Source organism: Numida meleagris, chromosome 25 (assembly GCF_002078875.1).
Source record: "Numida meleagris isolate 19003 breed g44 Domestic line chromosome 25, NumMel1.0, whole genome shotgun sequence".
Taxonomy (NCBI): domain Eukaryota; kingdom Metazoa; phylum Chordata; class Aves; order Galliformes; family Numididae; genus Numida; species Numida meleagris.
The window spans coordinates 3,335,069-3,356,676 of record NC_034433.1 but is presented as its reverse complement, the minus strand read 5'-3'; the positions used below and the strand labels follow the sequence as shown (position 1 = coordinate 3,356,676).

The window sequence follows — 21,608 nt, the reverse complement described above, 5'->3', positions numbered from 1 at the left end:
TCCACGGCCTTGTTAGCAGCAGGGATGATGGGAGCAGGGATTGAGCTCTCCGTGGCCTTGTTAGCAGCAGGGATGATGGGAGCAGGGGTTGAGCTTTCCGTGGTCTTGTTAGCAGCAGGGATGATCGGAGCAGGATGCTCCTCCTGCTCTGTTGTCTTCTCCACAGCCGCAGCAGCCGCTGGGGCTGGCAGTGAGCTTGGGGCTGGTTTCAGCAGCACAGTGTCACCTGGCTGAGGGGGGCTCAACCCCGAACGTGAGGCACTGCCGCCATCCTCAGGGCCCTGTTTCTCGCCACCGAGCCCCAGGGCTGGCTTCCTTTCCTTCTTCAGGGAAAACACAGCCTCCAGCTCGCTCCTGATCTTCTTCACGCTGTGGGGCTGAGCGCTGGGGCTGCTCTCCACCGCTGGTTGTGCTGCACCAGGGTGGCTCCCAGTTGTACTGGGGCTGCTGCTGGGCCCCTCTCTTCTCTTGCTCTCCTCCCCTGTGGGTGATGACAAAGCTTTTCCAGAAAGCCCGGCTCCATCAGGCCCACGGCTACCAGTATGGTTGGTGCTTCCATTTGTGGGCTGGGAGGCTGCTGGCCTCTCCAGCTGCCTCTCATCCCTCCTGGGGGAGCGCAGCAGGGCCGACAGCTCGTGCTGTAGCTGGCTGAGGCTGCTGGCATCCTTCCAGCCATCCTCACAGGGCGGGTAGTCTGGAGGGGGCAGCTCCAGGTCGTTTGCAGTGAGAACTTTGGATTCTGGAGGAGAGTCTTTGATGTCTGTTTTTGGCTGGAGGTTCTTTGGCTCTGAGCTGGGCACTGAGGACCGGCTGCTGAGCACAGCGCTTGGCTTGGGGCTCAGCGGTGGAGGGGCTGCCTTGGTGATGGGCTGTCCAAGCGGCGGATTTCTTTCCTTGGCTTCTCCTGCATGAGCTTTGGCTGCAGGTCTGATGGTGAAGCAGGGCGGGAGGGGAGGCCGCGCATGGGGCTGCCGGGCGAAGGGCTCGCGGCGGGAGGGCTGACTCTCCTGCACGGGGATGGAGGAGGAGCGGGCTGGGGCCGGTGGGGGCACCTTGAAGGACCTGGGGAAAGTGAGGTGGGGCTCGGGGCACTGCTTGGGGGGCTGCGGGCTCTCCTCTGCACTGGGGGCAGCCGGCACCTTGCTCTCAGTGGGACAGAGCGGCCCCTCATCATCCACCTGCCTCGTGTTCAGCACTGTCTCAGACTTCCACTTGGAGATGCCATTGCTGAAGGGCGCAGGGGCCTTGCTGAGCGGTGGGGCTGGCGGGATGAAGTCTGGAGGTGCTGGTGTGGTGGGGGAGGGCACGGTGGAGTCTGGGGGTGGTGGAGGTGCCACTGTGGGAGGTGGTGGCACCGCCTCAGGTGATGGTGGCGGCGGTGGCAGCGCTTCGGGCGGCGGAGGGGCTGGGGGGGCTGGAGGTGGTGGTGTGAGCGCCCGCGCTGTTGGAGGGGGTGGTGGGGGCACTGACGGTGGTGGAGGGATGTCCTCATCCTCATCTTCCCCCTCAAGAGCCTGTGGACGCAGGTCCCCCACCGAGCTGTACATTCGGTAGTTCCCATTCATCTGAGAGCCAGGGCCTGCAATGAATAGCAAGAGCACAGCGGCATGAGCACCTCCACCAGCACCGCAAAGACCAGAACTGCCTCTGGCCAGCCACCCTCTAGGAAGCTGGTTTATTTTGCTCAGCAGCTGTCTGAAGCTTGCTTAACAGCAATCAAATTAAAATATCAGGCTCAGACTGTCTGATCCAGAGCACGGTAGATGCACACTTCCTTCACAGGATCCCCCAAGCCCAAGGGATTGCAGAACGCATCGCACTGAAGGACTTTGGAGAGATCTCTTACCAAGAGCTGCTTTTTCCTCAAAGTCTTCTGGCACCGATGGTGTTGGCACGGCCACCCCATGGGATTCCTGGGCGTTCTGTTGAGAAAACAGAGCTGTTTTACACCTAAGGTATTAGAACAAAGCACCGACAAGCGGGCAGTAGGCTGCATAGCTGGTAATCTAAGCAAACAGAAACTTGATGGGATCCAGTGCCATTTCCTAGCTATGGAGGTACTGCAGCAGCTGCTGTTGATGCTGTTTAAGTGTACATGGGAAGCGGTCAAGGTTGCACAAGCCACAGGACAAAACTCTCCTTGCTAGTCAGGTGCAGACAGGTTGAAAGGAGCGTGGTTGTTTCACACCCAAGCTTAGGGCTCCACAACTTGACATCAGCAGCATTAGTTTCATACCATTCACCTATCAAGTCAATTTAATCGCTCTCTCTGGTTTTGTGGGCATCGCTCTGCAGCAAGCCCTGACAGCCTCTGCCACAGCCATCGAAGCTGTAGAAAGGCTTCCAGGTTTTTGGGAAACTCTGGCACCAGCATATCTGAACAGGCCGGGGAAAACTGCTGCCTGTGTGGTTTGTTTCACCCTCAATCACTCCCTTAGCATTCAAGCTGAAAATTCAGCAGTGCATTTAGCTGCTGCAGGACCGTGCAATTCAGCAGCCTACACATCTGTGAGGATGCCCACGGCCAGGGCAGCTGGGATAATTACAGCCACCCACTGTGAGATATTCACGGCATGGTGACTCACCCAGAGTGCTGACCAGGGCTCCTGCCTCACGCCTGCCAAAAGCAGAAAGGCTCTCCTCCTTCCTGCAGTGACTCACTGTAAGGTTGGGGTTGCAGTTGCTCATGAAATGTACAGTAACGCACCCATGGCTGAAACACAACCTGATGCTGAATCAGGCTGCCACACAGACGTAAGCGACTGAAGCAGCGCCCTGGGCTTTCAGATACCAGTGCTGAGAAAAACCACAGCAAGGAAATAGCAAGAGCTCCCATGGGTGGCAGCTGGGGACACACTGCTGTGTGGGCTCTGCCCTCCCAGTCCAGCCCTGTTGCACTGCTGCTTGCAGCTGTTTGGAGCCCCATGTGCAAAGGAGACATCCATCACGCCTGCACCACGTCCATGCAGTGGTTTTCTGCACACAGTGCCTAGGTAATGATTGAGCCAGCGCCCTTTGCCTTTCACTGGTACCAGCGCTGTTTTCACAGGAGATTGCTATAGGATTCCAAAGTCTGTTTGCTCAAAGGTTAAGCTCAGTGCCTACAGACAGCCCCGTGCAGGGCACAGGCAGCACGTGAGCATTACACACTGAGTGTAAGGAGATTGGGAATGTGAGCTTTTGGGGCAGAGCTGACTTCAGCAGCAGCCCAAGCTCCTTCAGAAGGGCCCTGCAACCCTCCCGTCCCCAAACACATGCTAAGTCTACTGCCCTTGCAAAGTCTATTGTCCTGCAGATGACCAAATACCCTCTATAACCACAGGTGAGTGAGCCACGTAAAGGCAAGCCTGGAGAGAGTAAATGGGAACAGAGAGCTCATGGCATTGCACAACTGACCAGGGAACTTCATGCTAGTGGGAAGCCAAGGTCTGCTGAGGCATTAGGGCAGATCCCTGTTAGTGGCAAAGCACACCAGGTGAGCCTTACAGCCTCATCTAAGAGCTCCATACCATTCGTAAAGGTACAACACAGAGGAAGGATCCTCAGCTTCAGGTGAAAGCCAGGAGGAAGATGAAGGGTAACAGAGTCACTTCAAGATCAGAGAACAAAATTGTGTGGTGCACCAGCATTCCAAAGGCCAAAAGAAAAGAGCCAGTGGTACCCATTTTCCATGGAAATTCATTGCTGCCATTCTCCAGAAACCACTGAGGGCTCCCGCTCATTTGCAGGAGAACAAAAACGTCTGAGCACTCATTTGACCTGAATTAAAAGCAATGTATGCATCACACGTTTGGATAGCAGTATGTAGAAAGGGAACAGCAGACGGAAGAGATCTATGCAAAACTGGAGGAAACAAAGTCCACACATCATAAATGAGAAATTTTGGACATGTTACTTCGACAGGTCCTAAGAACTGGGCAAGCCTGTTTTCACACTAACAATTTCTGTAGCAGTCACTAATGCTCAGCACCAGAAAACCCACCCATCTTCACATCACAGCCTGGCTTCTAAAATGGAAAGCATCTCCAATGCACTGCCAGCCTTGAGAGATGACCAGAAAGATTATTTCCCTCTCATGTGTTTGCTAGGGGTGTGACCAGCCCAAAGCTCCCGCTGATTCACAGCAGGCTGCCGCGCTCGTGGGTGGTGCGCCAGGAACCTGCATTTCCAGTTTGTGGTGCTCGAAATCAGATTTGCGTGCTGAGGATCCTATTAGGGCGAGCTTTCACTGTAACAACCAGGAATCCCTTTTCAGTACTGGGACAAAATCAAATATCCCATCTCCAGTGGAAGAGCTCGCCTGTCCTTGTGGTCCCCAGCTCCCCCAGTCTTTCCCATGGATTTAGAATCATAGAGTTGTTTGAGTTGGAAGGAATCCCCGAAGGCCATCTGGTCCCACTGCCCTGCACTGAGCAGGGACATCCATCAGGTGCTCACAGCCCTGTCCCCTGACCTTGGGTGTCTGCAGGGACAGAGAGCATCACCTCTCTGGGCATTTCCCATGGAAGCCCATGCTTCCCACCCATTAAGCGAGCTAGGTTTAATGCCAGTCCTTAAAAAAAAAAAACCATGAAAATAGCTACCTTGCATTTTGAGGGTCGTAAAAAAGCCAACGATTTCCCCAGATACAGACAGCTGCTTCCAAACTCTGTTCTGAAGCAGAGCCCAGGAAATTCGGTGGCTAACCAAAGGAATTTCATCCCTCACATGCCAAAGCTTTGCCTCCACCCGCAGCACCCGGGAAGCTACAGGGGAAGGGGACACTGCCCAGACAGATGGCTGTGCCCTACCTGCTCCTCCCAGGGCTGCTGATGCCCACTGGTGTGCAGGGAGGGAGGCAGAACGCTGCCAGGTGCAGGGATCGGGTACTGCGGGGCAGGGTGTGCGCATCGCCTGACTCAGCCACCCAGGAGCTGCTCCCCAGCACGCTGCTGGCTGGGGAATGCAGAGGGGTTGGGTGGGAAGAAAGGGTTAAGGCTGCAGAACAGCCCAGCGCAAATATGTGTGTGGCAGCAGAAGAGTCTGTGCCAAGACAAATCATCATCAAACCTGATCAAAATAATGCAAATACCCAACCCAGACTGGTCCTCAAAAAAATATGGCTTACACCTACTGCTGATTCCTTCAGTTAAACACATTGTTTTCGGAAGAGGAGCACAGTGAGAGGGACCCATCACTCTGGGGAAACCCCCCCAGGACCAGCTACGCCCCTGAAGGCAGCAGGAAAACAACATTGCCAGGGTGATAGCCCCAAGTATTTATTCCATTTGTGCTGTTTACTCCTGTACAACCTTCACTTCCACTAGGAAGACATTTGGAAGCTCTGAGAAGACGCAAAAACCCAGCGAGCACTACAGGGTGCCAGCTATGGTCATGCACTGAGCTCTGTGATACCCGAGGAGTTTTTAGGGCACTGCTCCTAATTGACTCAGCTCACATGATTTCTTTCACCTGCTGTGGTCTTTTGGAAGGCAGTGGGGAGGGCTCAATCCCTTTGTAACTTGCTAATTATGCTCTCAAGCTGCTGTATAGTCCCCCCCAGCTGTCCTCCCAATGACACCTGTGCAACCCATGAACAAACTGCACCCAGGTGACAGCAGACCAGCCCTTCTGCTGTGGGTGATGACTGCTCTGAAGGATGAGGGTGTACAAGGAAAACATCCCCTGCTCAGAGAGGATGTGCTTGTCAAGACCAAGGGCTTCCAAGTGCGTTCAGTGACCCCTGTGCATCACTTCAGATTTAGCTGTTGCCATCTCCAAACTATCTCTGAGCAACCACGCATTTCCCTGGATCTCCATGAGGTAAGGAAAGGTGCATTACACAGGAGGACAGCTTGCTCAGCACAGGTGGCAATGCAGCATCAGAGCCAGCACTGAGCACCTGTGGCTTTTTGGAGGCAGTGGTGTCCCAGCTGTGGTCCAGCCACCTGCAGTCCATGTGTGCTGGCACTCCCTGCTTTGGGCATTGGTAGCTCTGCACAGAACTGTATCCCACACGCAGAGATTGGGAAAAGTAACTGTCCAACAGCCACAAAGCTTTGTGATAGTGTCCTGATAACACAGGTGTGACAACTGCCCACAGCTGCTCTGATGCAGAAAACAAAACCCATGTCTTGTCCTGTCCCATCCCCAGCCTCGCTGGGTGGAGGAGCTCTGACCAGGGGCGTGACTTCAACCACCACAAACTCATCTAGCAACACAAAGATGTCATCTTCGAGGTTAGCTCTGGCATGGACACGCTGCTCTTTCCTCCATGTCACCCTTCGGAGAGTGACAGAACCTTTGCGGAAGCCAAACTTCTTGCAGAAAAAGAAAAAATGCAGCCGTGGCCACTCCCTGCTTGCTGAGCTTGTGACGTGTGACACTCAACGCCTGGTGTTTGCAATGGGACACGGCAGATACCACTCCTACGTCTCACACCAAAACAAAGAGATTTGGAGTCGGTGCAGCCCATGGGGCTCTGCAGGCACCTGCCGCGTTGCCTCCTCACTCCTGTGCCAGAAATAAGAGCTTTCCTCCTGCTCTACCCAGTACAACATTGGATCAGAGACTGCCAGCAATGGTTACATAAAGCAGCGCCAGCCAGATCTGTTCATCGACGCACTCAGCGATATTGAAAAAAATGGAAGTACAAGGCAGATAACGCTCACATCTCTCACCCAAGCATCTCGCCTATGCCCAACACGAGCCTTGAACTTGAATCACCTCCTAATCCCTTGCATCCATCATCATTACAGAGTGGTTTGGCTTTTCTTTTCTTTTCTCCCCCCTCCCCCAGGAGGAGGGTGAGGGAAGCAACCAGCCCGGCTGGTTCTGGGCACCAGCCCCCAGCGCTGCTGGCCAGCACTCACCAGGGGCAGGAACGTCAGCAGCGGCCGGACTCTGGGACGAGGCTTCAGCGTTGCGGTTCCGGAGTCGGTCATTGTCCCAAAACGATTGTCACCATAATACACTTCAATCACATCCCCTGAGAGGAAGAGAGGACAGTTAGCAGCAGCACTGCGCCCAGGGCAGCGGGAAAACAGCGGTGGGAAGGGTTTGCTGCATCAGCTCCAGGAAGGGGCAAGGAGCATCACATTGTGGGGGTGTCTGAGCTGAGGAGGGGAGGGGGCAGGTCCGGGCTCCAGGTGCTGGAGGTGGGAGAGCACAGGCATCGGGTCTGACAGACTCATTTCTAATAGCAACTAATTAAAATTTACCTCAGAGGACCAGAAGTCAGTACAAGCATCTAATTCACTCCCCACCCAGATTTGGTTTGGGGAAGGAAAATACCCCTCTGGGACACAGCGGTGGACACAGGACTTTCCCAGGAGGTGCTTTCTGTCCCCTCCCTGTGTATTGACAGCAGAACAGGTGCTGGGGCCACTGCCCAGCTGGGTGGGGGACATGGCATCCTCTGAGCATCCTTCTGTGCATCGCAGGAAGTTTCTCTCTCACAGCTGGCACTGGAGGACAAACTGCTTGCCACAACACTGAGCCTCGAGCATTCCTTATGAGGAAAGGCTCCAAACTGTCCATGAAACACCACGATGAGCACAAAGCCCTGGCGCTGTGAGCAGAAGCTCCCGGGCCCTGCTGGTTCCCAGTCCTGCGCTTCTACCTTCAGCCACACCTCTTGGGCCAGTTTATTTCTGACGGTGAATAAAGCTCATAAAATTACTTTAATTGCGTTCTTTGTGTCTGATTAACAGCACGAACTTACAAGCAGAAGCACTGAAGCACGTAAACCCCACCTTGGCTGGAAGGAGATGCACCAATAATTCCCAGCCAAGGAGACCCCCACTGAGTACAGGGGGCTGAGAAAAAGAGGGGGGGGGGAAGCGTGCAAAGGGGCCGTGACCAGAGGAAGGTCAGCAGGAGCGCTCCCACCCAACAGATTTTAATAGGGAAGAGAAGCAGAAACCAATCCTTCCGCTCCAAAACACCGACGCTGAGAAGTAAACAGATTTATTTTCTCCTTGAGAAGTTCGGAAGCACGGTGCCCGAGCTCCCATGCTAAAGCGTGAAGCGCAGAAATAGTTTCTGTCAAGTTCCATACAGAAACTAAAGGCTGAGGAGCAGAAGAGCTAAAGTTGCATAAGGCTGGGGGTAGCAGAGGGCTGCGGTTCCACGCCTCCACCACCTCCAGGCAGGGCACCTGCAGATATGACCATGTGCCCTGGCACAGCTCGTGTCCCCCACGCTGCCACCCCCTCCTTGTGCAGGTGGAGCCCCTGGTGGGACCTCCGGGCGATCCTGGGGTGCCACGGCACACAACCATGTTTGCTGCTAAGGCTCGATAAACAGAGTGGGAAGGAGACACCAGGCACTGCATACAAATGGACAAGACCAGGAGGCAGGGTAGCCTTTCTCTGAAATAGTAAATGAATCAGAGCAGGTCCAACTGGGGCTGGGATGGATGGAATGCAGTCTTACGCTGCGGAGTAGAAATCATTAAACAGGAACCTCTCCTGCTGAACAAACTCAAACACCTCAAAGGGACTTCAGAGAGCCTGTGGGCCTTCCTCTCATCAGCTGCAAGAAGCTCTGCTCTCTGGGGACCAGCAGGGATCAGCCAAGATGGAAACAGAGGTTTACACTGAGTTCAGTGGGATAAGGGGAGGGCAAATGCTTAAGCACATCCCCACAGGACGAAAGCACTTTCTTCAGCTGGAGTGAAGGAACTGGTCACAGTGGGGGCTGGACACTTCTCTGGAGGGGTGAAAGAATTCAGCATAATCACGAGCTGCAGCCCCAGGTCCAGCAGGCATGCAAGCTTCTCCTTTCTCCCATCACAGGTTGCCCTCACATACAGCCAGGAGTATCCATCATCCTTCATCCTTATGGACTTTCTTGAGATGCCAGCAAGTAATTACTGTTATTGTTAATTTTGTATAACCCCTCGGGTGACCCCACATTCTGCAAGCAAGGAGGAAGAGCCCAGGTCATTGCAACGTGGGAATGTTAATTCAGACAGCTTCGTGGAGCAGAGATAGAGCGGTTCAGAGACTTGAAATAATGAGAGAATTTCCTATGAAGACACTAAGTAAACTCAGTGAGAAAACGCATTAAAGATCACAAGGTCTTTGATCCCAGATTACTAAGCATCTCTAACCTGAATGCATTTAATTAAAGTAAAATGAAGTGCTTGTAGTGGTGCTTTCTTTGCTAGATAAACAGGACCTGCCTGCTGGGGGCCTGTCACCAGCAGGACTGCGCTGTTTCCTGGAAGGAGGGCTCGGGGAAGCTCCGGAGCCGCAGGGAGCAGCCGGCCCTGGCTGTGCATTGGCCACTCTGATTTAAAGTCGGCAATCTGATCTAAAGTCAGTTGTGTCCCCTACGATGTGGGAAACGAACTACGCAATTTGCAACGCATGCAGTGGAAGTTCTTCCTACTCCGGGGTTGGTTGCATCACCTGGAGCAGGCGCAGCACGGCCGGGAAGCACGGCTGGCAGCGAGGAGGCGGCAGCAGTCACCGCGTTCAGGAATCTCTGAGTCAGTGACAGGCAGACCTACACCCTTCCCACGTTGCTTAACTTCTGTTTACTTTGTACAGAAAAAAAACCAAGGTGGGGATTCGCACGGGCAGGGGAATCTCGCTGGCAGCAAGCGTGGCGTGCAAGCACGCAGCAAAGCTTCAAGGGGCAGCGAGTGCACGGGGCTTCACCGGGCGAGAGGAAAGCGTTTGGGATCCAGCAGCGCCTGCGAGCACCGCCCCGCTCCTCGCACCCAGCACACGCTGCCGCTGGCTGCACGTGTCACACCACAGCCGTGCAAATGAGCCAATGGCACAAACGCCACGAGGACGGCAGGGAGCGATTCCGCCGCTTTCGTTTACGTGCAAGTTCCAGGATTTCTGGCTTTCATTCCGCAAGATCCGCACAGCGGCTCCTCCACCTGCGAGGAATGCCTTCGTACCGTGCCGCGGCCGTGGAAGTCCGCTGGGTAGCGAGCAGGCAACAAGTTTGCTGTTGGCTTTTTGTTTGTTTGTTTGCTTTTAATTCTCTCGCCACATCAGCGAGAGAGGCCCGAATCCTGCTCAGATTCACAGCAGGCAGAAATCAGCGATTTTCCCCTCTGCGTTTGAGAGCCGCGGTGGCATTTCACCCGAGTTCCAGCAGCGGCTTCAGGGCGGAACCGCGCTGCCACGGCCCCGCTTCGCCCCGCAGCCGGGAGGCAGCGCTGCAAGTTCCGCCGGGTCCTCGCAGCACAAAGCCCATCCTAGGGCGGCTGCTGCCTCCTGCTCCCCGCCAGCCCGGCCCCCTCCTCCCTGAGCCTCCAGAGCGCAGCGTTGCGCTTAAAACCGCAGCGAAACACAAACGAGTTCCCCCTCGCTCACGGCGCTTCAAGAAACGGGTTCAAGGGTGAGCGGCGAGAGCCGGGCCAGGAGCGGCACGGCCGCACCGCGGGGCAGCCCGGCCCGGCCCAGCCCGGCCCTCCCCCCCGCCCCTCCCCGCGTTCTCCCCCCACGGCAGCGCGGAGGATGGGGAGCACTGACCGGTGCCGCCCGCGCTGTCGGAGGTCACCTCCTGGCTGAAGATCCAGGGCGGGTTGGTGGCGAAGAGCGAGGCGGCGGCGGCGGTGCCGTGCTTCTTGCCGAAGAGGCGGCTGAAGGTGCCCTGCACGGAGTGGTGCTTCTTCATGGCGGGGCTCGGCCGCTCCGCTCCGCTCCCGGCACCGAACCTCCGGCGGCACCGGGCCGCTGGGCGCGGGAGGCAGCGGGCAGGGAGCGAGCGGAGCGGCCGGAACACCTGGCCCCGCCCGGCCCCGCCCCCGCCAGGTGCCTGCCCGGCCCCGCTCCTCCTGCCGTCCTTGTGCCGCCTGCCTCTGCCTCCCCCCAGCCCCAGCTCTGCCCGAACCGCAGCTTTTCCGACCCGTCCCCAGCGTGGCAGAGCTTTTGCCCAGCGCTTGTCCGTCTGTCCTGCTCTTGGGCAGCGGTCCCGCGACCGTAGAAGAGCTTGAGTTGGAGGGGATCTGCAAAGGCCGGGGGGACACCCACAGCTCCATCCCGTGCTCAGAGCCCCGTCCCCTGCCCCTGGGGGTCTGCAGGGACGGGGCTTTCCGAGTTCGCTGTGCAGTGAGCGTTTACACTTGATAGTTTTGCACCACCAAGCAGCAAAGCCCCATCCACGCGCACTCGTGCAGATCCCTGCAAGCACCAGCCCCGCCTGCACACCCTGTGCTGCTGGCAGCCGGGGGATTTCAGGCCCAGAAGCTGAAAAACAGTGGGACTTGACCCCAGCTCATTTTTCTGTTTCAACCACAGAAGCGTCTCACACTGCCATCAATTTCCTGTCGCACAAATAAGAGCTGAGGGTTAATGAGTAACCTTGCTTATTAATAAATGATGGTGCTTTCTGGAGAACTTTAAACCCCAAATAATCATCAGGGCATTAACTCTGAAGCACAGCTACAAAGTAAGGTCCTCCCGTCTTGTATTTATTTCTGCTTCCACCATGTTTTGGCAGTTGCAATGATACAGTTTTCTTTCCCAGCGATAACTATCACCTATTTAATCACTTTTTGGAATCACGCTTTCCGCAACGTTTTCTTTATACACAAAACACAAAGCGTGTGGGAACGGTGAGAAACGAGCGCTGCTGTGACACGCAAAAGGGAAATCCAACCAGGTCGTGAAAGGCCAGGGAGCACGCAGATGAAGAGAGCCAACACGAATGGCAAATGGGAAAGAGGAGGGGAGCTGAGAGGCCGACCACGCGGGCTCTGGGGCTGTTACAGGTTGTAATACTTCGGAGCCTTTCCAGGACACAGCTGGATCCACCGGCGGTGCCGACACCCCACACCCGTCCTGCAGGCTGATGCTGCCGGGGCGGCTCCGGGCCCGACGCGCTCTGTAATTAGTGGGGCTCGGCCCTCGGGACTGTTACCTGAACTGCTGCTTATGGGGAGGCAGAACGGAAGCGATCCTGCCAACATCTGTCTGAGCGCATCTCCTGCACGCCCCGGGCGCGCCTGGGGGCTGGAGCCACGTGTTAGCCAGGACCCAGGGAGAATGGCACCTCTGGGAAGCAGAAATCGAATGCAAGGAAGGAGCCGCGTGCTGCCAGATGGGGCAGTTTTATTTCACTGCTGATGGGCGAAACAGAAGCGTTGCGTGCAAAGGATGCAGCATCTCTGCGAGGTACACCAGGTGTGCGTGCTGGCTGATAGAATCTTTGACTGAACCGATGGAGCGGGGCACGCAGAGAGGCAAAGAAAGTCACGAGAAAGGGGAAGGAGAAGAGGAACTGTTCTGAGGAGAGAAGGCCATAAAGTTCTGTGGGATGAGGAAGCCTGGGCTCTTGTACCGAGCTGCTTCACAAAATGCTGTTGCACCACAGAGACGTCAAAGGGGCCGTGAAGCTGCGGCAGTGCTGTGCAGTGACGGGGAGGGATGACTCAGCCCCTTCCACCGTCACCGGGCGTTCCTGCGCCCTACAGATGGGGTCACGAGAATACCTGGATGGAAAGAGCATGAGAAAAGCACAGTAGGTGTGGTGCAGGCTCCTGCACAGAGCAGGCTCAGAAGATGTAGAGAAGATGCCCCACTTGGTGGCGGCTGTATTTTAAGGGAGGCTGATGCTGGTTATGGGGCAGGGAGGCTGGGCTGGGCTCTCAGCAGGGAGAGCACTGGGAGGGCTGGGAGGGCTGGGAGGGCTGGGAGGGCTGCCAGCTGCCTCCGTGGCACAGAGATAGCCCTGTGAGCACGGCCGTGATGGAACACTGCAGTGTGAGGCTCGCTTTGATCCCAGCACAGGTGAACACCCCAGAACAATCTGCCTTTGCATCAGCACAGGGAGCTGCGCCCTGCAGATGCAGATCTCCCTGGTGAGAAGTGCTTGTGCAGCAAGGTTCCCCCGCCAGACCCCGAAGGAGTCAGGAGGAGAAAGCCACGCAGTGAAGCAGCTCGTGCTGAAAGGAATAGCAGCAGGTCTGTGCTGCCGGGGCCATGTTCTGGTGGTGCTGGCAGAGCAGCTGCACGGGCAGCCCTGGCTGAACCCCGCACCCTTTGCCTGGGGGCCACCACCCCAGTGACACCACAATGGCCCCAGCGTCCCCGGTGCTGGGAGAGCTTTGCTAACAAGACCTGGTGGTGCCAGGGAGCCGCAGCATCCCTGCCCCACTGCGTATGTGACAGTCCCCGTGCAGGGACAGTGACAACATCCCGGGGTGGGGCTGTTGTTGGCAGCAGGGCAGCCCCGCAGGAAAACTCTGGTAACTCAGCCTTGCCCCTGTGACCCCACCTGTGGGGATCTTCTCTGGGAGTCAGCAGGCAGTGTGGGAGGGATTAGAGGTCTCTAAATGCATGGCTGAACAGAATAGGATTGCACAGGACTCTTAATCCCTGCTGGAGCTCTGGCAGTGCCATAAATAGGGCTGTGGACGTGGAGCTGGTGCTTCCCCTCCATGATCACGTAAGCAGGTGCACCCACACGGGCACGAGGGATCTTTCAGCGCCCCACAGGGCGAGGAGGAAACCCCAGGGCAGGCGAACCCATGGCATGAGCAAAGCCCAGAGCTCAGCACTGCCCAGCCCAGAATCCTGCCCATCGCTGCCCATGATGAGCCTTGCACATCTCAAAGGCATCTACATGACTTAGCAGTTAGGTTTTCAAAGCAGCTAAGGCCGTACCCACACACCCCAAATGCACTGCTTTAATAATGCTAATGCCTCCCTGCTGGGTGGGTGCAGTTGCAGCAGCTCGGTCGTGTGCATACTTGTCTGTTATCTGTCAAAGCGCGCAGGGCAAGGAGCTGTAACCGTGCATGTGTGTGACTGTGACCGGTACTGAGCAAACCTCCGTGTGTTTGGAGCACGGATCCACAAACCATAGTGCAAGGTCCGCTCTTACATCTTCAGGACCCCAAACCCCAATACTTTGTCTCCCATGGGAAGTGCTGGGAGCCGGGCTTTTTCCTTGCAGGTCAGACAGCTGAGCTCCTGCTCGTGCTGAACTCCGGCCACGGGGACTTCCAGGCACCAGGCAGATGGCTGCGTCTGGGAAATAAGTGACAAAAAGAGGCGATAAGCCTGGGGGATCTCATCGTTTCCCTCTGAGGCTGATTTCTATAAATGATTCACTGGTGTTCCCCTCGTAATAGGTTTAGCGGCCGCTGTTCAGAGCCAGATACGCAGAACCAAAATAGAGCACCAAGTAAGCCAGGGCGTCACGGAAACTGGGAAACCTCTTTACGTGGTTAAAAATAAATTCAGACAGCGAGGAGTTTATTTAGGATGCCCAGAAGTAAATAGGATAATTACTGGGGGAAGAGCCAGTTTCCATCAGCACAGAGCTGCCATCAATGAAAACAAGATAACTGAGTCATGGTTAAATAACCATGGCAAAATAATTCCGCAGTCAGGCTCAGCCTCAGAGTAGCCGGGGGGCACAAGGAAGGGCCACTGTGCTGGGCACACACCTGCACCACGTCCTCATGCCAAGGGCTCTAACATTCGAGCAAGTGGGACGGGCTCTTTGTGCTGCCCCTGGTCTCGGTGCCGTGCACATCCCTGGCGTGCTGTCCTTGCCCTGGTGATGCGGCCCAGCTGGTGGCAGGGACAGGCTGGCCTCGCCACATTCAACAATCTCATTTTCCCCTTGGCACTGCTGAGGGCTGTGCCTCCAGGCTGTGCCTGCGTGCTGCTGCTGCTCGCACCCCATTGCATCTTGTGCATGAGGCCGGGGTAAGCTGTCTGCACGGCAGGTCGGCTGCGGCTGCTGCTTGGTGGAGTCTTGCCACAGCAATGGAAGGAGCTCAAATTGCTGTTGTTTATAGGTGCTACAGCTGAGACCCTAATCTGGGACTGGGCTCCACTGCACCCAACACCAAAGGGAAAAGCAGTGTCCCCCAAGCAGCAGGGGATGAGCCCAAATCCCTCAGCGGGTTTTGGTTGATGCTCATTCCGATTTTTTGCCTCTGGCACACAAGGATCACGTCAGGATGCTGAGCATTGCTGGGCGATGGCTGCGCGGGGGCAGCCGCAATGCATTCGTCCACTGACAATGCATTTGTCCAACTTTTTTTTTCAGGTGACTGAAACACCAGAAGCCCACAGCAAAGACCAGAAGAGAGCAAAGCGAATGGGGGAGAGCAAAGCGACGCAGGACACCCCCCGCCCCCCACCCAGCCCCAAGGGCCGGGGTTCCCCAGCACAGCACTGTGCCGAGCAGACGCTGGCCTCCCGCTTCTTCCCCTTTGTTGCCCACACTGGGGGCCAGGAACCCGATTCCTTCAGGTTCCTCTTCTACACCCGCCACTGCTCCAACTCGTACAGCCCTTTCTACACGGCGCAGAGGCCGACCTGCGGGTACCTCTTTAGCCACGACACCGATCACACCAGGAAGGTGATGGACATCCAGAGCGCTAACATCGTGAAGTGGGGACCCGTCCCGACTCCAAGCCGTAGTGCAGAGCAATAAACCCAAGCACTGAGAGCAGTGATTGCTGTACCTCCTGCTTCCCACCCAACGGCACGGACCAGCAGTGACACGGAGCCAGGGGACGGGCGGCAGGGCCATGGCACTGCTCCCAGGGCTGCCCTGCATGTGGGGAAGGCGTTGTTCCCGGTGGATGGGCTGGCACCCACACCTCGCTGCAGTGCTCAGACAGGAGATGTTCACGGGGCTGTGGGGTGGTTGGCACAGCTCCGTGCTGCTCTCTCAGAGGCACGGGAAGCATCCCAGCCTCCTGCTCCTGGTGCACTGTTAGCAAAGCCTCTGGAAACTGTTGGTGAGCTCACAGCCACCTGTAGCATGCAATCCTGCCTCTATTAATGAGCACCCAGTGACTGCAAGGCCTGGCTGAGCTTTGGGACAGGCCGCCCCACTGCACCAGGCACTGGGCACAGCAGGAGCAGAGCCGGCCGCGGGCAGGAGCAGGATTAGTACATCCAATTACAGTTCCTCAATCTAATTCCTTTTTCATAACTGTTTTATGCTTATGTAATGCCACCTACTATAGCAGAGTTATTCCTGACTTACTTCAATTCAACACCAGGCTCTGCAGGCAAAGTTGGGCTCTTTTTCTTAAGGCCGTGATCTAAAAGCAGAGGTGCTATGGGTCAGGCTCCCTGCGGGCAGTTCCACGATGTCAGTGCTAGCAGAGGGCCCATGATGCATCCTCAGGATGTGCCCTGTGATCTCCCAGTCCTCCTCTGGGTGCTGTGAGGGTGGGCATGGGGCACGCAGAGGTTTCCATGCACAGCACATGGCAGCTGCATTCACACTCACACTTTGCCGTTCCAGGGAATGGTGTTGCTGTGTCTGTCTCAGCACATCAAATGTACCCAAACAGAGCGTCCCTGATAAGAGCTGGAATGGAAATGTCCCTCTCTGAATTTCAGATTGATTTCCCAACTGGGAATCCTCCAGCAGAATAAGTCTGAGGAAGAGCAAAGGGTGATACCACCACCAGAACCTCTGGGTGCTTTTCTCTCTTTATCTCTGACACTGATTTTGGTGCAAAAGCTGTCGTTCATGTGAACCCACAGAAAACTGTAAGTGAAGTGGATTAGGAGCTTACACCGTCACGGAGTAAATTCTGCCCTCCTAATCTTCTGCTGGGCTGTAATCTGAAAGACTTTCCCATTTTACCTCCTTCCTATTTTAAACCTGAATGCTTAATGCCCCTGGTAGGTGTCCATCCTGCTCCTCATTGGCTGAGGGAGGATTTGCTGGTACTTAAATGGCACCCTCTGCTCTGCGCCTTTGTGCTTTCTGGGTGTCGTGCATTTACATTTGCCAGGACAGAGAGAGAGGAACCTGTGTCCATCACCACCACCAATGTACTGGGACCAGCACGAGGCACTTTAAAGGCGAGAAGGAGACCTTCAAAGAGAGCTCCAAAACTTCAGAACTCACCCATCAACCTCAGAACTCATCCACTGACCTGAGATCTCATCCATCAACCTCAGAACTCATCCATCAACCTCAGAACTCATCCACCGACCTCAGAACTCATCCACTGACCTGAGATCTCATCCATCAACCTCAGAACTCACCCATCAACCTCAGAACTCATCCACCGACCTCAGAACTCATCCACTGACCTTCAGTTTTGGCTGCGAAGTGACGGGTGCTCGTTGCGGAGATGGGGAACATGGATGGGAAAGCGGTGGAGGAGCTGAGTGCCACCGAGTGCCACCAGTGGTACAAGAAGTTCATGACGGAGTGCCCCTCGGGCCAGCTCACCCTCTATGAGTTCAAACAGTTTTTTGGCTTGAAAAACCTGAGCCCGTCCGCGAACAAATACGTCGAGCAAATGTTTGAGACGTTTGACTTCAATAAGGTAAAGATTGCCCTTCCCATTCTGCGGCTGTGGGCAGAGCTGCGCGCTGCTCCGTGCGCGATCGCGGGTGTTGCTGGTGTAGGTGTGCATCTAAAATGCGTGGCCTGGTTGTCTGCAGCCTCATAGATCGTAAAGTAATTAGGCAATGTGAAGAAATGCAGTCGGGCATCAGTCAGCAGAGACTCCTCACCTGCTGACTGCTCTGGAAGAGGCTCTCCAAGGATTGATATTTCCCTTTTGAGTTATTAAAACTGCAGGGTTTCATTGGGCACGCTGCGATCCCTTTAAGATGAAGTGTCCTCAAACCCTCAGTGTTGTGACAGTAGGGAACAAACCGGTGGGCAGCATAGGAGAGCAGGCACTGTGCTCCTGCAGGGACCCAGCATGGCACAAACAATGCTTTGCAGCACAGCTTGGGTGTGTTTTTCTGTTGTTATAAATCGTAAATGGATTGCAATGTCATTGATTTTATTGCATGTGCTCTGTGCTCCATGGCAAGGAGCTGCCGTTCCCAGCAGAGGTTTGCATGCAGGGCCTGAGCACCAGGGAGATGAGGAGTATGCTTTATGCTTAGTGGGCTTAATCCCACTGAAATAATACAATTTAAGCTATAAATCCTCCAAGGGGTTTTGCTTATGCCCGGGCCCTTCCCTTGCTCACCCCCTGGTGTTTGATTCTTGCCTGGAGAAGGAGCTGATGCTCAGGAGATCCCTGCTGGGAAGGGCTCAGCAGCGATTTGCACTGATCCAGCAGTGGAGCAGAGCAGATGATCTCTTCTGGAAGCCACCCCACGGGGCAGCCTTTGTGCACTGACAAAGCGCGGCCTCACTCTCTCCAGGAGACTTTCTATGGTTTTAGAGCACACATCATTTTCCATTGAAGTGATTGGGATGGGAAGGGCATGCTACCAATATCAACGGCACGTGCCACTGAGTCGCTCTGCAGTCGGCACGCTGCGCTTCAGCAAAGCTCCCAGGCACAGAGCAGCACATGGAAGCAGGGGCTGCTGGCACCGGAGCGCGCCCCAGGGCAGCTCTGCATGCTGGTGGGTGCTGCCTGGGTTTGCTTCACTCCTGGAGGTTTGCAGGCAAGCCCATTGACAGCACAGAGGAGCAGTTAGGTGCGTGCAGAGCGCAGCGTTAGGTGATCCATCGTAAGCCTGTTCCTCTTTGACCTCTGAATTACTGCTGCTTTGCGTAGCAAGATTCCTTTAGCATGGGGAGATTTGAGGCTCGCTAATCCCTCGCCAGGTACATGCGTCAAGTTGGCTCATTATCAACGCATAATGGCTCTGTATAGATTAAATCCTTCTGCTTCTAGGATGGCTACATAGATTTCATGGAGTACGTGGCAGCCCTGAGCTTGGTCCTGAAAGGCAAGGTGGATCAGAAGCTGCGGTGGTATTTCAAACTCTATGATGTAGATGGGAACGGCTGCATCGACCGGGGAGAACTGCTAAACATCATCAAAGTGAGTGGGCTCTTCTTCTCCTGCTTCTTCCACAGACAGAGGTTATTAGACATGGGTGGAGAGAGAGAGGCTGCAACAGGAATATCCCAACCCAACAGACAACTCCCTGTAAATCTGCAGGCACTGCCCAGTGCTCCCCCCGCCCTCTGCAGAGCGCACTGTGCCCTGTGCCGGACCTGGCTCACCCTGACCCTAACCCAAACCCAGCCCTGACCCTGACCCTGTCCTAAGCCCCAGCCCTGAGCTGCCCCACACCTTGACACAAAGTGAGCCCCTCCTGCAGCACGCCGTGTGAGCACAGCCGCTGCAGCCCAGGCTGAGATAAGCACTTGAATTTAATCTAAGGATTTTCGGAGGTGAAGGGCTCCGGGCTTATCCCAGTATGCCCACTTAAGCTTTTAATGCATTGAGTGCAATTCAAAGTGATTTTAATCTCCATTATTTTAGAAAGGAATTACTTGTCCCATTCAGAACCTGAATGTTTGGAAAAAAAGTTTGTCCTCTCACGTCAGATCCCTGAGCCCCCCGGTAGCGATACAGAAACCTGCACAGCATTCAGAACCGTTCTGTGTGTCCTTTCCCTCCAGGCCATCCGAGCCATCAACCGCTGCAACGAAGCCATGACAGCCGAGGAATTCACGAACATGGTGTTCGATAAAATTGATATCAATGGGGATGGTAAGGATGCTTCCCATGCAACGCTAAGCTCTGCCCTCTCCTTTCCCCTTCCCCGCAGCCCGATTTGCCGGAGCAGTTCCAGGTGTTGGGTGCCCCGTAGCAGTGAATGAGAGGAAGGTTTGGCTCTCGCTGCCCTTCCACAGGTCCCTGTGGGCACCAGGGGAACACTGCGGTGTGGGGTGGAGCTGCAGTGGGGCTGGGCTGTGTGCTATGGTTCAGCCCGTGCCGTAGCTCCTGGGCTGGTGTGGGGGCTGCGGGTGGAGGACGAGGGCTGCAGGATGCAATGAGACCTAACGAAGCCCTCCTGGCTGTGTGCTCGCAGGTGAGCTCTCGCTGGAGGAGTTCATGGAGGGTGTCCAAAAGGACGAGGTGCTGCTCGACATCCTCACCCGCAGCCTGGACCTGACGCACATCGTGAAATTAATCCAGAACGACGGGAAGAACCCGCACGCCCCAGAGGAGGCGGAGGAGGCTGCCCAGTAAACTCAAGGACACGTTCCCACCAACTTTTCTTCCCCTCCCTTTGCGTTTATTGACACAAAATGGGCTGTGACTGCGGGAGCTGGGGGCTCTCCCAGTGCCACTGTGATGCCGGGATGAGGCACCGGGCACCCCGTGAGCGCAGGGAATGATGTCCCCTCCGAAAGCTTCACCCCCGCCGACACACAGCGCTGCAGGGGGAGCACGGGGGGGGTACGCAGCATGGCACGCTGGGGACATGGCTGTGCCATGCTGCTGCAGGGCCGTCAGCGCCCACCCCTACTCGGGTGCCTCTGAAGGTCGCTGCTGCGTAGGGCTGTGCAGAGCCCCACTCTGTGGGGGGGAGATCCGCAGCACGCAGGGCTCAGGTGCACTCCATTAGAGCGGCCAGAGCTCTCATCAAGGCAGTGGCCAACGCCAGCACCCGCACAGCACACGTGTCTGGGTGAGAGCTCAGCTCGCACGAGGACTCTGCTCCTCAGTGGGATCTCCGTGGGGTACAGAGCTGCTGCAAACAGAAGTGTCTGTCTGCACTGCTGGCCCTCTGTGCAGGAGGGAGCGTCCCTTCGAGGAGCAGAGCGCTGTTTGCACGTACCCACAAAGCAGATCTGAGAGATCTCTTTCCATACGTATTTTCAGAGTGTTCTCAATGTTTTCCCCAAAAAGCAAATGGTTTTGGTCGCACGTTCTTTGATTTGTTACTATTACGTTAGCAACCATCAGTGATAACAGAAGACAAAAACATCTGTGAGTTATAAGAAGGAGAGAGGTGAACGCAGTGGCTTTTCTTCGCTTTAAAGCATTAAAAACACAGAATGGTGCCTTTTTTCTAACAACAGTCAGAACTTGAAGGGCATGCCCACCCCTGGAATACCTGGAATGGTCGCAACGTCAGTAACCCGAGAGGGACCAGGTCAGGAATTTTCCTGCACGTCCCATCACCCATACAACAAACCAACCCTTGGGATGCTCCGTGGCACCCTCGAGCATCCGCTGCTTTCTGCTGCGCAGGCAGCCATCGTCTCCGTGCAGCTGGACGTGCTGCAGAGATGGGCTCCATGAGCGCCCATCAACACCCCGGTTCCGGGGAGCAGGCAGCCCCAGCACCCCGACAACGCCGCGGGTGCGAGCACCGTCCCCCACGCACCCACCTAGCCCTCCCTCCTGCACCCTGGAGTTTCCTCATCTGCCGGGAGCTGGTTTCAGCACGGTGAGGCAATACAGGGCACCAGGAAGGAGCTCTTGTTGACTTGTCGCGTATCTATCGCTGGACGCTTGCAATCCACCACCGACCTTTTTTGTCCCTTTTTTTTTCTTTCCTGCGCGCGTTTTTCATGCGGGGGCATTGTACCTGGAAGCTTTTGTACTTCCGATCTTACAGTGGACTAATAAAGGTGTTTTACAAGATCATTTCACCTGGTGCTTTTCTCTTTCAATCAGTCAATCGCTGTGCTTCCAGCAGAACAGGTTAACTCTCTGACACAAGCTCTGACACAGCCTTTGTTTTTGTTACATTTATGTCCTTCTTCTGCAAGAACAGCACAAGTGAGGAGGGAGCCCCGGTTCCTTGCACACTGTGAGCACTGCCTGCTGCTCTGAACGCCGCTTGCACTGAGCAGGTTTAGCTTTCTTTAAGCAAAACTCACCCCTGGGTACTCCTGTAGCTGCTTCTCTGAGGGCTGTGCTTTATTTCCCAGCCTTCCCAAGCTCC

The 21,608-nt window shown here is 55.6% G+C and overlaps 2 protein-coding genes across 3 annotated transcripts in view; one reads left to right on the top strand and one right to left on the bottom strand.

The window, feature by feature from the left end:
* Positions 1 to 10,744, bottom strand: part of C25H6orf132 (chromosome 25 C6orf132 homolog) — a 15,626-nt gene extending 4,882 nt beyond the window's left edge. The window contains exons 1-4 of one of the 2 annotated variants that reach the window (XM_021376840.1): positions 10,479 to 10,744; positions 6,852 to 6,967; positions 1,847 to 1,922; positions 9 to 1,579 (exon numbers count right to left, since the gene is read on the bottom strand). In XM_021376840.1, the coding sequence (XP_021232515.1) occupies positions 9 to 1,579; positions 1,847 to 1,922; positions 6,852 to 6,967; positions 10,479 to 10,623 (1,908 nt within the window). In that variant the 5' untranslated portion in view covers positions 10,624 to 10,744. The remainder of the gene's footprint in view (positions 1 to 8; positions 1,580 to 1,846; positions 1,923 to 6,851; positions 6,968 to 10,478) is intronic. The other variant, XM_021376841.1, reaches the window with a different exon arrangement.
* Positions 11,412 to 19,957, top strand: GUCA1A (guanylate cyclase activator 1A). Its single transcript, XM_021377534.1, has 5 exons — positions 11,412 to 13,195; positions 15,013 to 17,269; positions 18,590 to 18,739; positions 19,327 to 19,417; positions 19,740 to 19,957. Exons 2-5 carry the CDS (start codon positions 17,072 to 17,074, stop codon positions 19,898 to 19,900), a joined length of 600 nt encoding a protein of 199 aa, XP_021233209.1. The 5' UTR covers positions 11,412 to 13,195; positions 15,013 to 17,071; the 3' UTR covers positions 19,901 to 19,957.

Excerpts from the sequence above, each read along its gene's own strand:
- GUCA1A (XM_021377534.1), top strand. The coding sequence starts at position 17,072 with ATGGGGAACATGGATGGGAAAGCGGTGGAGGAGCTGAGTGCCACCGAG. Across the intron at positions 17,270-18,589 it reads AGACGTTTGACTTCAATAAG|GATGGCTACATAGATTTCAT; the intron begins GTAAAGATTGCC and ends TTCTGCTTCTAG. Across the intron at positions 19,418-19,739 it reads AATTGATATCAATGGGGATG|GTGAGCTCTCGCTGGAGGAG; the intron begins GTAAGGATGCTT and ends GTGTGCTCGCAG.